The sequence below is a fragment of the Armigeres subalbatus genome, chromosome 1, assembly GCF_024139115.2.
Source record: "Armigeres subalbatus isolate Guangzhou_Male chromosome 1, GZ_Asu_2, whole genome shotgun sequence".
Lineage (NCBI taxonomy): Eukaryota > Metazoa > Arthropoda > Insecta > Diptera > Culicidae > Armigeres > Armigeres subalbatus.
The window spans coordinates 242146917-242163333 of record NC_085139.1 but is presented as its reverse complement, the minus strand read 5'-3'; the positions used below and the strand labels follow the sequence as shown (position 1 = coordinate 242163333).

The 16417-nt window shown below is 39.9% G+C and overlaps 1 protein-coding gene across 1 annotated transcript in view; it reads right to left on the bottom strand.

The window, feature by feature from the left end:
* LOC134207153 (cytochrome P450 4c3) overlaps nt 1-15074 on the bottom strand; it is a gene marked incomplete at its 5' end in the record, with an annotated part of 46589 nt that extends 31515 nt beyond the window's left edge. The window contains one exon of the mRNA XM_062682873.1: nt 14952-15074. Within this exon, the coding sequence (XP_062538857.1) occupies nt 14952-15074 (123 nt within the window). The remainder of the gene's footprint in view (nt 1-14951) is intronic.
* Between the last annotated feature and the right edge of the window lie 1343 nt (nt 15075-16417).

Sequence of the window (16417 nt, the reverse complement as noted above, 5' to 3'; positions counted from 1 at the left end):
TTGATTTCAATGATAATTATATTGTGGCGGCTATTACCGTACGTAAATTGCTGGATAAATGACGAAAACAGAACAATATAACTTAAGTTATTGAAATTTAAATTTTTACGGTAGAAAATCATTTTGCGATCATTGAATACCCGCGCGAAATGTAATCGGTGCAATATGAACGGAGCTTTAAACATCAAAAATAGCACTAGCGCCACACCAACAAACGGTGGCTTCAAGAACTAGTGCTTGTTTCATGGGGTTGCTAAATACATATGAGTACATCGGCAACATAAGAAATTTCACAAGGAAACAGGCCGTCTTTGTTGCGAAACGATTTGATGATCACAAGAAAAGTTATTGGGGAAATACTGAATCGTGGGAAATTCAATTTAACACGTAAAAGAATAACATCAATATCAATAATGAGCATTTTTGTTTTCTTCATAACTTTGCTTCCAAACGAGAAATCGCTTCGCAACAACAACTGCCTTTCAGCTTGAGAAGTATTCTGTGTAGGCAATGTGTTGATTATATTTAAATAGTTCATGGGCCACCTCACGTAACGGTCTTCCACATAAGGGTCAGTTTTCACAGTAATTTCCATACAAACTTCAAATGACGCGTGCACAGTCAAATTCCATCCAAAATTGCTAAAAATTTGGGAGGATTATTAAAATAGCAAATGCAATCGTTTAAGCATCGGGGAGCAAAAAAGTCAAAATTTGAATCACTATTGGGTATATCTATGCGATCAAATGCTTTACTGAAGTCAGCATAAAAAGCTTCTACATGGTTTCCTTTATCCATAGCATTCAGGGTATAGTCAACAAATTCAAGAAGATTAGTTGAACTTGAACGCCCTTTACAGAAGCCATGCTGTTATTCGGTTTTTTACTTGTTTGAATAATTTTTCGTTTACTATGGCCTCAAAAAGTTTTGGAATGCAAGAGATAATGGCTATTCCACGATAATTACGTATGTCTGATTTTTTTTCCAGATTTGAAAATGGGTATCAAAATGAGTTTTTCCATATATTTGGGAATTTTCCTGATTCTAGTGACATATTAAATAGCCAAAATAATGGAGTGGTTAGTTCCACTGCTAGGGTTTTCATAAATATAGGAGGGATTCCATCAGGACCAGGACCTTTCGAAGCATCTAAATTACGTAGGGCCTGCAAAATGTCATGGACATGAAGTTGATTCACTCCAATATCATTTGAAAAGTCTGGAAAAAATGCAAAATAGTCGCGGTCACGATCATTTTCAGAAAATGTAGAATAGGTTTCCTGGAAAAAATCTGCAAAAAGATTACAGTTCTTTTCCGAGCTATCCCCCGCGTTTTCGTCAAGATGCATAATTGATGGAAAGTTATTAGATTTCAGTTTAGTTTTTACGTAATTAAAGAAGTTCTTTGGACAGGACTTTATTTCGCTCTCAGTTTTTGAATTGTAATCTTCCAATGCGTTACTGATAGCGTAATTCAATTGATCGCATACGTCCAAGTAATATACTAAATTTTCATTACTGTTATGACTTTTGTAAATTTTGTGTGCCTTTTGCTTGCGATTTCTTAAATTCTTGATTTGCCGGTTATACCAAATTGGGTCTTTATTATTATTATGACGTCGTTTTCGTTTTATTGGAGTTTCTTGTGAGATTATGTCAGATAATAATCTGTAAAAAGTGTTAACAGATGCTTCGACATTTTCTTCATTTCTTAAAACTATTTGCCAGTTTACACTACTTAACCTACCTCGAATATTTTCATAGTTAGCTAAATTGTATTCAAAAACCCAGATTAATCCACCTAGCGGTGATGGTGCCTTTCTCGACCTTCGTAAAATGTGTGTTCTTGAAAAAAGATGAGCTAGAGGCTAGGAGTAAAAAAGACAAATTTCTTTGTCCGTTCTATGAAAATCAGATTATTTATGGCAAAGATATTGTAGATCCAGTTGAAAACCGAAAATCATATTTTGTCCCATTTCCGGATGTCGCAACTGCATCGCGAGTGGTGCCCGACTATGGCACAGTTGCGCACTACTCGCGATGCAGTTGCAACATCCGGAAATGCGAGAAAATGCGATTTCGCGGGACCTCGGTTCGGTTTTCAGCTTGATCTACAATATGCTAATAAGAATTTCGACATTTTTGTTTCCTTTTCCAATCTTTTTGACGTACATAACCCTGTTAAATTTCACACAGTCATATATTTTAAGGATATCACTATTGCGTGTTAGTTGAACTGAAGCACCGACACAAAAAGAAAACAAAATGTCATTCCCATCACGCGAGCGGAGGGCAATATTTGTTATGATATAAATCTCATGACCGTCTTTCTGCCAAACTCCCGTATGAAGTGGGAGAGACAGAGACATCATCTCAGTTCGTCGAGCTGAATCGATTGGTATATAACACTATGGGTCTCCAGGCCTTCTGTAAAAGTTTGGTTTTTGGAGCGAACATACAGCCTTTTCGTATAAAAAGGCTAAAATGGTATTTTGGTCATAACTTCCAATCCCATAGTCCGACCTGTCCAATTTTCAATAGGAAACAATGGGAAAGGATTTTGCGTCGAATGCAATTTGTTGCGAGCAAATCGGTTGAGAATAAGTGCCTGAAAAATGAGTGACATTTCTTACGCAATATTTTCGTATGAATTTGTATTTTGGCCATAACTCTCGATCCCATAGTCCGATCTGGCCAATTTCAAATAGGAAATAATGGGACAGGATTCTGCGTCGAATGCAACTTGTTGCGAACAAATCGGTTGAGGATAAGTGTCCGAAAATGAGTGACATTTTTTACGCGATTTGTTTGTATGAATTTGTATTTTGGCCATAACTTTCGATCCCATAGCCCGATCTGGCCAATTTCAAATAGGAAACAATGGGACAGGATTCTGCGTCGAATGCAACTTGTTGCGAGCAAATCGGTTGAGGATAAGTGCCCGAAAAATGAGTGACATTTTTTACACGATTTTTTCGTATGATTTTGTGTTTTGGCCATAACTTTTGATCCCATAGTCCGATCGGGCCAATTTCAAATAGGAAACAATGGGACAGGACTCTGCGTCGAATGCAACTTGTTGCGAGCAAATCGGTTGAGGATAAGTGCCCGAAAAATGAGTGACATTTTTTACACGATTTTTTCGTATGATTTTGTATTTTGGCCATAACTTTTGATCCCATAGTCCGATCTGGCCAATTTCAAATAGGAAACAATGGGACAGGATTCTGCGTCGAATGCAACTTGTTGCGAGCAAATCGGTTGAAGATAAGTGCCCGAAAAATGAGTGACATTTTTACGCGATTTTTTCGTATGATTTTGTATTTTGGCCATAACTTTTGATCCCATAGTCCGATCTGGCCAATTTCAAATAGGAAACAATGGGACAGGATTCTGCGTCGAATGCAACTTGTTGCGAGCAAATCGGTTGAGGATAAGTGCCCGAAAAATGAGTGACATTTCTTACGCGATTTTTTCAAATGAATTTGTATTTTGGCCATCACTCTCGATCCCATAGTCCGATCTGGCCAATTTCAAATAGGAAACAATGGGACAGGATTCTGCGTCGAATGCAACTTGTTGCGAGCAAATCGGTTGAGGATAAGTGCCCGAAAAATGAGTGACATTTTGTTGAGTAGTTTTGCGCACACACACACACACACATACACACACACATACACACACACACACACACACACAGACATCACCTCGATTCGTCGAACTGAGTCGATTGGTATATAACACTATGGGTCTCCGGGCCTTCTATAAAAAGTTTGTTTTTGGAGCGATCATATAGCCTTTACCGTATACTTAGTATACGAGAAAGGCAAAACATCCTCATACTCACTATCGTTGGGTCTTTGTTGTTCATGAATGAATAACGAGTATTCGATTGCAGTGTGGAACGCTTCATTTTTCCACAATGGATTGATAGATTCTGTTACACAGAAATCTTCATAGATATTTGTCAGCAAGAGGTCCAAATAGCAATTTTGATTGTTTTTTATATTAATTATTTGATTCAATCCTAAACTTGCAGACTTGTCAAAAATTAATTCCAAAGTTTCGTTATCCCCAACGACTGGCAGTAGGATACATTCGTTTTCTGAGTCTAGAATAAAGTCAGCATTGCGTTGGTTAAAGTCCCCATAGATGTGAACTTTAACCTCCGGTGGATGTTCTGATAGTATTTGTTCAGCGCACTCAAAAAAAGATTCATAGTTGTGCTTACAAGCATGATTAGGTGGGAAATATACTGATGCGAATATATGCATGTCTCCAGCTATATGGGTTTTTACCCAGACATGCTCAAATTCATTGAATTTATTTATTGTGATGATTTCTGAATTAAAGTTTGCTGAAATAGCTATTAGAACCACCGGACTTTTTCTGAGACGTTAGAAAACTCCTGTCATCTCTAAATAAATTAAAGTTACTTCCAAAAATTTCTTCACTCCTAGCGCTTTCATCCCAGCTTGTTTCAGTTGCCAGAATAATCGAAAAGGATAAGCTTAATAAATTTTTAAATATATCCTTCATTTTGGCTGGACTTTTCATTCGAAATTCTGACAATAAATTAAAACTTCAGTCGAATTCTGTTTCTGCGAAGAAGTTTTTGGAAGTATGACGGTCGACTAAATATTTACCTCTTCTGATGTTTCATGTAGCGTGTTATCTTCACTTGTTAATGTTACTTCCGGAGAGTGCGTCATTGCCGATGAAAATTTGGTGGGCTGTAGAATTTATATGCGGCCTCCCTAGTGCGTTGAAGTTGTTGAGTACGTTCACTGGAAAGGAACGAACGGTGTGATTGAAGGTCTGCCAAGGCGTCGTTGCGAGATATTCCTAGATCCTCGTGTACACCCAGGAAAATTTGACGCAATAGTTGTAAGTCTGTTGGTAGTCCTTCAGATGCTAGCATTACAGTGGCGCTGGTTTTGGTGGTTCCACGAATGCATACTGTAGGTGGCTGGTCGTGCAAGTATGACAGGAACATCCCTAGCAGCACAATCCAGACGGATTTGGTTGCAGCAACTCAAATGTGACAAAATTTGGTTGCATATGGGTCACAGAAACTTTTGTGCAACATGTGTGCTGCTCGGGATACGCACAATGTCCATAATTTTTGGGTCCCGTAGTCGTGCTTTTAAAAAACGTCGATCACCAGACGCTGATTGCTCTGTGAGTCTTACTATAGGTGGTCGCATTGGGTCCAGCAGAGGAGGGTGCTCGATGTCCATTTGAAGTCAGCTTTCACTGTTGCAAGAAAGATGTGCTGGCTGTTGCTGTATTTGTTAGCTTTGTGACTGTTGATAGTTTTCTGGTTGATGTTGTTCTTTTTTTGAATAGGTGGTTCTGCTCGATATGGGTTGATAGTTTCACCCTTTCTAAAATTAATTAGTTTTGGGACCGATAGACCAGGGATAGGATGGTCGGTGATAGAGGGTGGACCGGCAAATTTAACTTTAGCAATAGCAAGTAGTTCCTTGTCTTTACCCATGTGTCCTTGAGTATGATCTTTGAAAGTTGCAGGTGGTTTGTTGCTAATACGAACGGATTGTTGTTTTCTTCGTTTCCTTCGTTGTCTAGCCTTATCAACTGCTTTTTCTTGGAGCTTTTGCCTATTCAGCTTCTTGTCGTATGTCGACCAGTCTGGCCTCCAATACCATTTATTTCCCAGCATTCGCCAACCAGCGGAGGAAAGGTCTTTTTTCGATTGAGCTTCGTTGCTCAATTTAGAGAATTTGGCTCGACGCTCAGCAAACAGGTCCATGATTGCATTATTGGTCACGTCTTGCTGGGATTGTTGATTTTGTTGTTGTTGTAGATGTTCTGATGCCTTTTGCCGTTCATTGGAGTCTTGGAAAGATTGTTGTTGATGTTGTTGGTGTTGATGCAGTTCTTGTTGTTGTTGAGACAGCTCAGTAGTCGAAAGGTCATATAGCTCGTCTGCCAAAGTGTTGTGTAAAGGAGGTGAATTTATTTCTGCACTGTTACTTAAGTTGGAAACAGCAGCAGAAACATGTTTCACTTCATCCAATAATTCATCCAATTTTTTGATTCAGTGAGGACTAGGGAAGATGGCACCAGGTCGCTTCTGAGGTCATTTATTAGTTGTGGAATAAGGCCCATTGAAATTGTTGTTGTTTCCATCGCCTCCACTGCTGCTGCTGTAGCTGATTTAACCGCCTTTTCTAATATGAGGTCGTCCGGAGGAGGTGTGTCCAAAAATGCTGATAGCTTGTTTTTAATTTCTGTAGCGTATGCACTGTTGTTGTTGGTGACATTGATGACGCCCCGCTCAATGTTGGTAAGCATTGTTTCGACGTGAGCATTCGCCTCGTCGTGTGTGTTGTTTAAGGTCTCAAAATTTGTGAGCACCTTATGATTTGCCACTAATGTGTGTTCAATGTTCTCAGAAATGTTTTTCAGAGACATTGATAATTTATTTAGATTGAGTTCTTGCGCGAACTTTTCTTGGCAATCATTACAGAGAGGCAGCATAAAAGTGCGTAGCACTTCTTCGTGATTCCTTTGGACGCCTATGCATGCTGCATGAAAGGTGCGTTTGCAGGATCCATAACAGCGCCATAAAAAGTGATTGTCACTTTGCGCACAATTTCTTATTCCACACTTCATGGCACAATTAAACGCGAAATGCGCGCGGGTCAGGTCAAAATATTTAAAAGATTGAACGCGAGAAGACGCGCGGGTATGTAAAATAAAAAATATTTATCACGTCAAGTTTAAATGTTTAAAAATTGTTAAGACGCGGGATACGAGTGGCTACACGACGAGAAAAAAAATAAATACTTGCGGAGCGCAACGACACACAACCGCCTTCGTCAACCACTCGTGATGGAAAAAAAATGGTCTGTGACTTGTGACCTTTGCTGATGTTAGAGGGATTCCCGCTACACTGGGGATATATATACTTTTGAGCAGTGTGTAGCGGTGTAAATCTGGTCATATTATCAGGAGCACTTCAGTGCAGCTAATAATATAACGTCCCCTAACCCCAAATCCTACGGTATCAAGCGACCCGTGCCAAGGGGATGCATGGTCTGAGGGGTGAAATAAATAGCAGGCCGCTAACGAAACCTGTGGGGTACCTGGGCACCCCCCACAGTATAACGTCCCCTTACCAGGTTATTACGGAGCTCTGACATGGCGGACCTATTTTCATGCACGACTCATGGGACCAAAATGTCGATCAAACTAAAAAATATCAAATTTGAGTGAGAGAGAGAAGCGTCTGACGAAAGGATGGATCCCTTAAGCCTTAACAGGTCGCCCCACCGATCGTCAGGGGCAGGCAATACAGAAGAGCGTGGCAGGTCTGAGGAGCCGCCCATTGAGCGTCATCACGGAAGTGATGACCAGTCACAGTGGAGGCCAGAAAATAGAGATGATTACAGACGTAATCATGTCCTTTCTGGACAACTGCGGGAAGTACAGCAAGGACCTTAAGACGTCCGTGCTAATCCTCTGCAACATGGTTGTAGAGGCAAAGCAGGAGTGGAAAAAGAAGTCCTTGCTGCAGACAAGTAAGGAGGCGGAACCGAGAAAGAGTTGGCAGTGAGCCAAGCGGTGGCCAAGAAGGAAGCCGAGTCGAAGATTTGAGTTCTTGCGGACGAAAAGTAGCTAGCAGAAAGCCGGACTGCAGAACTGCACAGACGCATGGCTGTTACTGAAAAAAATCCCAAATCTTAGTAAAGTCATTATGGCAATCGACTTGAAGGCCGGTATTGTACGAGAAGAAGGCTTCTAAGATCCGTCGGGCAGGTTGCCGACCCTAAGGAACGATGGAAACCAATTCTACTAGATTCTCATTTCATTTATTTAGTTTACATCTAAACAGATAACACTGAATCAACAATTTGACGCCACAATACACGGTTCGAGGCCGCATCTCTCCACCCTCGGATACGCCCCACGCTCGCCAAGTCGTTTTGCACCTGGTCTGCCCATCTCGCTCGCTGCGCTCCACGCCGTCTCGTACCTGCCGGATCGGAAGCGAACACCATCTTTGCAGGGTTGCTGTCCGGCATTCTTGCAACATGTCCTGCCCATCGTACCCTTCCGGCTTTATCTACCTTCTGGATACTGGGTTGACCGTAGAGCTGGGCGAGCTCGTGGTTTATTCTTCGCCGCCACACCGTCTTCTTGCACACCGCCAAAGATGGTCCTAAGCACCCGTCTCTCGAATACTCCGAGTGCTTGCAAGTCCTCCTCGAGCATTGTCTATGTTTCATGTCCGTAGAGGACAACCGGTCTTATAAGCGTCTTGTACATGACACATTTGGTGCGGTGGCGAATCTTTTTCGACCGCAGTTTCTTCTGGAGCCCGTAGTAGGCCCGACTTCCACAGATGTTGCGCCTTCGTATTTCACGACTAACGTTGTTGTCAGCCGTTAGCAAGGATCCGAGGTAGACGAATTCCTCGACCACCTCGAAGGTATCCCCGTCTATCGTAACACTGCTTCCCAGGCGGGCCCTGTCGCGCTCGGTTCCGCCCATAAGCATGTACTTTGTCTTTGACGCATTCACCACCAGTCCAACTTTTTTTGCTTCACGTTTCAGGCGGGTGTACAGTTCTGCCACCTTTGCAAATGTTCGGCCGACAATGTCCATGTCATCCGCGAAGCAAATAAATTGACTGGATCTGTTTAAAATCGTACCCCGGCTGTTACACCCGGCTCTCCGCATGACACCTTCTAGCGCAATGTTGAACAACAGGCACGAAAGTCCATCACCTTGTCTTAGTCCCCGGCGCGATTCGAACGAACTGGAGTGTTCGCCCGAAATCTTCACACAGTTTTGCACACCATTCACCGTTGCTTTGATCAGTCTGGTAAGCTTCCCAGGGAAGCTGTTCTCGTCCATAATTTTCCATAGCTCTACGCGGTCTATACTGTCGTATGCCGCCTTGAAATCAACGAACAGATGGTGCGTTGGGACCTGGTATTCACGGCATTTTTGAAGGATTTGCCGTACAGTTAAGATCTGGTCCGTTGTCGAGCGGCCGTCAACGAAGCCGGCTTGATAACTTCCCACGAACTCGTTCGCTAATGGTGACAGACGACGGAAGATGATCTGGGATATCACTTTGTTCTCACACTCCAGTTTGTCGCCTTTCTTGTAGATGGGGCATATAACCCCTTCCTTCCACTCCTCCGGTAGCTGTTCGGTTTCCCAGATTCTGACTATCAGTTTGTGCAGGCAAGTGGCCAGCTTCTCCGGGGCCATCTTGATGAGCTCAGCTCCGATACCATCCTTACGAGCTGCTTTATTGGTCTTTAGCTGTTGAATGGCATCCTTAACTTCCCTCAAGGTGGGGGCTGGTTGGCTTCCATCGTCCGCTGAACTGACGTAGTCATCTCCTCCGCTGCCTTGACTTTCACTGCCTGTAGTCTCAGCGCCATTCAGATGTTCCTCGTAGTGCTGCTTCCACCTTTCGATCACCACACGTTCGTCCGTCAAGATGCTTCCATCTTTATCCCGGCACATTTCGGCTCGCGGCACGAAGCCTTTGCGGGATGCGTTGAGCTTCTGATAGAACTTGCGTGTATCTTGAGAACGGCACAGCTGTTCCATCTCCTCACACTCCGCTTCTTCCAGGTGGCGTTTCTTCTCCTTAAAAAGGCGGGTCTGCTGTCTCCGCTTCCGTCTATAACGCTCCATGTTCTGCCGGGTACCTTGTTGCAGCGCGACCGCCCGCCCGCCGTCTACTAGATTCTTCTTCTTCTTTGAACTTCAAAATTCTTGAAATAATTCATAATAAGCATTAATTGTTTTGAGTATTATTTTATTGTGTACAACTCTGTGCAAAACGGAGACGAGCCAGCCTCGGGCTGAAAGTCCTCCTTAATAAAGAAACAAAAAAAAAACACTGTGTACAAAAAATGTGGCAAACGTGAAAAAATCATATAAAAACTAGCATAAAATCAGGTGAAGACGAAATCAGAGGCTGTCAAAATTTGAACATGATAAACATCGGATCATCAATTTATCTTGTACAGATTAATTTATGGAATGATGCTATGGCAATCTCATTGCAAAAGATTACAATGAATCATATTTGACGTTAAATTGTAAACAAAAAATAAATTACAAACCTAAATCCGTACATTTTTAAAAGAACAGACTCCAAAAATAGTGAAGCAATTGAATTTCAAGCTATAAATCTCGTAATCTAAACAGATGTGTGTTGAACTTAAGATCTATTTAAAAACACATCAATAAAGAAATAATAAAAAGTCTAAACAGATTATAAACATCCTTATTACTTTCATTGCCATTACTTTAAAAAATGTTTAAACGTAGTAGAATGCATTGTTGACAAACTGTCAAGACCCAAACATTCTGCTTACATCATAATTTGGATCTTCTTTGCCATAATCAGATAAGGGTCTGTTCACAAATTACGTAACGCTTCTGAGGGGAGGGGGATGTCCAACTTGCGTTATACTTTGTTACACTAAAAGGTGGGGGAGGGGATGGGTACTACCAAATGTTACGCATAACGCAAATAAAAATGTATTTGAATGTCTTTTTTTAATTACTGATTGAAGTAATTGCTGTTTATCGTTATCGTATATTAGTCATTATCGAAATCAAGCATGCTGATATGCGTAAAAATACCAAGCGAATATTGTATTTCTCGACACCACAGTTCCGCAAAACTATGCAAATGGTTATAATCGCAAATTCTATTTTCGTTCCTACTATCTGCATTCTTGATATCCTTGATTTTTGAACATATGCCGTCCCTATTCTATCAGTGTTGAAAAAATACCAAAACCCAAATGCTTCAGAGAAGGGAAAAAATGCCTTTAAAATTTTCACAGTTACGCGTTACATGGGGGAGGGAGGGGTACCAAAAATGTTACTTTTTGTTACGAGGGGGAGGGAGGCGGTCAAAAATTCGGATTTTTGCGTTACGTAATTTGTGAACAGACCCTAACAGCATAACAGCTGGGGGATCTCCCCACCTCCCAACACCGGACACTTATCAAAAAGACACTTGCAGAGGTCCTTCCACCATCTAATGTAGTGCAAAGGAAAGCTATTCCAAAGTCGTTTACTTGCAGGGAAAATTAGATCCTTAGGTTGAGAGCTCTGTTCAAGAAATTCGATTGAAAAAAAAAATGATCAAAATTTGATGTTTTACCTTACTTTAGAAGGTTTGAATCAACAAGATCAAATTCGATCAGAAGCATTCTTATCATGTAGAGATAGCCAAAATCAACCATTTTGTGCATATTGATAATGATTTATTAGATATATCGTTTAATTGTGGTGCAAAATCAATTTTGTCTATCCGGCAGCTGTTTCCTTGGCTGTCCGGACAGTGAGATTCTTATGTAAGCAAATAGTCATTTTTTGTTAGAAAGCCACAGAAATAAGTAGAACTTGAAAATTTGAGGATGGCACTGAAAAAGGTGGGAATGTAGAGTATGATGTAAGGAATTTAGCTGGACAACCGAATAAGCTCTTCTAACACATTTTAATGTCCACAACTCAACAGAAAACAAATAAATATGAACATGATGCAATAGTGGCCGGTACTAGGGTACGCTTTTCTGAAAGGTGAAATTTTCCACCAAAATTCATCATTAAAATACATCGTCGCATCGTTAAAATGCTCATATATAGTTTGTATGAATCATCAATGATCATATTTTGTGTATATGCTATAACAGTTAACATAATTCGTATAGTTAGTCAGATTTTCGTTGTATGACTTATGTGTCCGTCACTGGGGTCCCCTCTAAGAGAAGAAAATTGGATTTCCTGATAACTTTTCCCTAAAACCACGAATGCTCATTATTGATTAGATTTATTCGTTTAACGATAATTCATACTACGGACAAATTAACTCAAATCCCATCCATGCTTGCGTATGAGGAGATAGTGGTAGATAGATGTGGGTTAAGTCGGAAACTAACCGGGTGACTAGATACTTTGAACTGCTCTGATTAAAGCGAAACTCGTCATCTCCCAACTCACATTTTATTATATTTTTAGAAAGTCGACTATGAACATGAACCGCTTACATCGATGTATGAACAATTAGTCCTAAAAACGGTTTAAAAATTCCACATCCGAGCTACCGATTTCTAAATTTGTGAATTTGAGCTAGTTGTTGAAATAATAATTTAATTTTGTCCACGGTTACCACTTCTGTCGGCACAATCACGTTCATCGCGGCTTACTGCCCAACTCAAGTCAAATCCGGCGATGGTTCATGGGCCGCCCTTCGGAGGGACATCGCTCCTCGGTCAATCGGCATCACTAGTCCCGGCGAAAATACCATCCTGTCGACTGGGGCCGGTTCTAAAGGTGCGTGGACGACAACATCAACGACCAGCGACATCCGACCACACCCGAAGAAATCGATGAGCCACATGTGCCAACTGCTCGACTGGTAAGCAACACCCTAACCATTGATACACTCATCAAAGATTTGAGCCGTTTACGAAATGTAACGCGAAGGCAGTACCAGCGTATTGCACTGCCTGTCCTTAATAATGGAACGTACACACGGTCAAGTAGTTTGACCAACAATGACCCCACCTCTCGTTTATTCAAACATCCATCAAGTTTTACCAACAGCGACACGAACAATCAATTTATTCGACCAACAATATCACACACGATCGACCAAAGCACCAACTCGAGCAACAACCATCAAAAAATATATGGGAGTTTGTGCAACTTCACTACAAACGCTCAAACATGTTCGGCGAACCTTGACTCCACCCCCGACAACTCAAACCAAAATCAAACCGTTTTAATTTTTTCCAACCGAGCCGCCAACTGTCAAATGGTTGTTCGAACAACGTCACACACGTTCAAACAAAGCAGCATCCGAAGCGTTTTCTTGGGGGCGGAGTCAATGTTCGTCAAACTGCTTGACTGGTGTGTACGTTGCATAAGACACTTTGCAATCACTTCATAAAAAAATATCCAGGCCAGAATTTTGAACCTCAAGAATAGTGATTTCTCCAATAAGATCAGCGTTATTCCAGAATGTGCTAAGCCGCTCTGGAAAATAACCAAAATTCTAAAATCTAAGCCTCGGCCCATTGCACCCTTGATTCCATTAGACAGCAATGGCTCTAAGGATCGCTTGATAACTCCTGCAGAGAAGGTCACCGAAATCACGGGACTGACACTTGTATACCTTCACCACAGTTTGTTTCGTAGCCAACATTGGAAATTCCGCACTGACGGTAATCATGGGAAGAAAGAGATAGGTGCGTCCAACAAGCATCCGAAAAAGTTTTTTAAACTCTTCTAAAACATTCTCAAAGCAATTCAATTGAAAACGGTAAGCAGTACGGAGTTGGACTTTTCTTCTACTGTATAATTAACACAATATTTCTATTCGAAATTTTATTTTGCGATATTACACTTAATACACAGTATAAGAAAAATCCAACCCGTACTGCTTACTGTTTTTAATTAAATTGCTTTTAGAATTTTTGAGAAGAGTTTTAAAAACTTCTCCTTATGCTTTCCCGTGGAGATTTTTTTTTGATTATCATCTTTTTGATTCTTCTACTTCATGCAATATCAAAGCGCCAATTGCGTTTGAGGATTTATACTTTGTCATTTAGTACACTGCTGCTACTCCCATATCAGTCCCATTTCGGTTTTCGTCACTTTTGAGTTAACACTGTGAATAACATTTAATTTTATCATACTTCCGCATAACATGATAAAAAATAAGACTTTGTTCGGGAGAAATGTGAAAAAATACCAAACCAACCTTGTCCCATATTGAATGTACCCGCATACCAGTCCCATTAAGAATTTACATAAGTGGATTGCTCAAAATTCAATTATTTTTCCATTGATTTGAATCGTTTTGCATTAACTCATTGAATGAGGAATGACTCTGTAAAATTTCAACCAGATCGCAGAATGTTTGAATTTATTAGATTTTTCTAAAGTTTTGCATGGAAAATGCGTTTTGAGACTTCATCGGCTATTATCTCAGTATGCGAAAAACCAATATGGGACTGATATGAAAGTACCGGCAGTACATTAAAAGTACTTTTTGGTGTGATATTCCAGTAAAATGCTTATGTCGTGTAAATATGCAGTGTAGTGTACCGTGAGCAGCTGCTATTTCTAATTCTGCCTAATTTCGATTATATGTCTAACGCACTCATGCTTAACATCGCGCACCAGATTCGAAGACATTTTCAACCTCACATGTTCAATATATTCATAAGATTTGCATACACCAACCGTCAAAAAATCTTAACAAATTTGCTTAATTTACCGCTTCATTGTGGTCACGTGTAGGGAAGGGCATTGCAAATTAGGTTCTTAATGAAACAAGTTTTGTTTCTTGGTTCAAAAAGAACGATCAAATTTTCCAGGTGTTCTCAAAACCTGTTTCTTTTCGAAACTTTGTGTTCTTTGCCAAGTTCAATGTTGAATTCCTGTTAAGTCACAGCTTCATCGTTCTTGTTTTGCATATCCGCAAAGTTGTCTTGGTTTTATGACCCAGATCAGGTTTGATTCAAAAAGGTAAGGTTAGACTGTTTGTGGTAAGATCTTTTGCAATTGAACACGTGTAAAAAAATTGAAAATAGTTTTTAAAGGGCTAGAGCAACTGATTCCACTTTCATCTCACTGAGCATATATTCATCTCATCGCAAAAGAAATTAACAGCACCAATGTCTTCGCTTATTTTATTGGTGTTCACTGCTGAACAAATAAAAAAAACAAGAAATTCCTTTCTCATTGCTTTGCTTTTTACGGGATGAGAAGAAGTTCGAGAGCAGTAGCCCTATATGTATGTATGTTTTTGAGCAAAAAAAATCATTCATTTGAAGGACATTATGCTTAATTCATATAAAAACACGACTAACTCTTAGTGACTGCATCGATAAGGAAACACTCATCCAAGATCGGGCATTGATCGTAACCTACCTCCACTGCACTGGCTTTGGAGATCATCACGTACGGCATGGGGCCGTTCCACGCTCGGCTGAATCCTTGCTGTCGGCCGTAGAGCTTGCGAATCGAAATGATGCGGTTGAAGATTTCTGGTAAAGGGGAACAAAAAATAAATAAATTAAAGATAAATGCATTTGATTTCAAATTCAAATTTTTGTGTCATAACAGATTTTGCGATCACGCAAGGTCTGGTGTGATGTGTTGTTTTTTGAAAAAGATAATGTTTTTGGCTTATTTTTTTTCGCGTTTCTGCACGTTCAAGTGATAACCATTGAGCTTAGTCATATAACCTTGATTAACTGAAATGGCAACATTGAAAAAGGGAAAATTTGATAAAATAACGTAATATTAAAAATTATATTTCTTCCACACTTTTTTGTACTTTCTTTTCTATTAAAACCAAAGTTTTATTTTCGGAACTTGGCAACTTCATTCACAGGGATACAAAATACATCACTGAATCTGGCAATTTTGCTATGATCTTCCATCTAACTTCACTGAAATGTGTTTGTATTATTCGATTATTCCAAAGCCATACTAACATTCCCATTAGATTGGCACAGATCTGAAGAAAACAGCTTTGTCTAGTATGCAGCGGGGAAAATATTGCAACAAATTGAAAATTAACCTAGATACAAGCAAAGAGCAAAAGAGAGCGTAATGAAAGAGAATCTCTCATTTGGACATACGACGTTTTCACAAATCATGCTAGAAATGGCCTCTGTATTTTTAGACATTAAGGGGGCTTTTGATTCAGTTGGCGTCAATGTTTTGTCCAATAAACTTCACCTCAATTTTAAACAACTTTTTGTACCTATGGTTGTCAGAGAAGCCTATTGATTTATTCACGGTGACTTGACAACATCACGAATTAGCTACATATGTCTCCCCCAGGGCTCATGTTAAAGCAAATTAAATTGACACAAGAAAATCAGTGCTTATCTTTTATTTACATGTTTGAGCACATATTTCTCTCTTCCATATCTTCTGAGAAAAAGAATGTTATTAGTGAGCGGGAGCTTTTTACCTTGTTTAAAAGTCTAAATATAGTCTAAAATATAGTTTAAAAGTCTAAAAAGTCTAATATTGAAAAACAATGTTTTTTTTAGAAGTACACTTCAAAAATTGGAACAAAAATCAATGAGCCTTATCAGACCCAACTGAGCTATAGCCACTACTGGCTTCATCTATATAAAATAAGCTTTCAGAATAACGCAAATCTAGCTGTCAAAATGTGCTTATAAGGCAGATCTTTAATCGTGAAATTGGCCTATTTTTTCAATAAAACTGTTTCAATGTTTTGTGATAGAAAACGGGTCCATATGTTGTATATTTAGTTTACAAATATTGAAAATCGATTTGTACATTAGTTCTGGATTGCAATATCGAAAAACAAAGATTCAACCCTTCAATAATATAGGAGGAAAACATAAAGTATC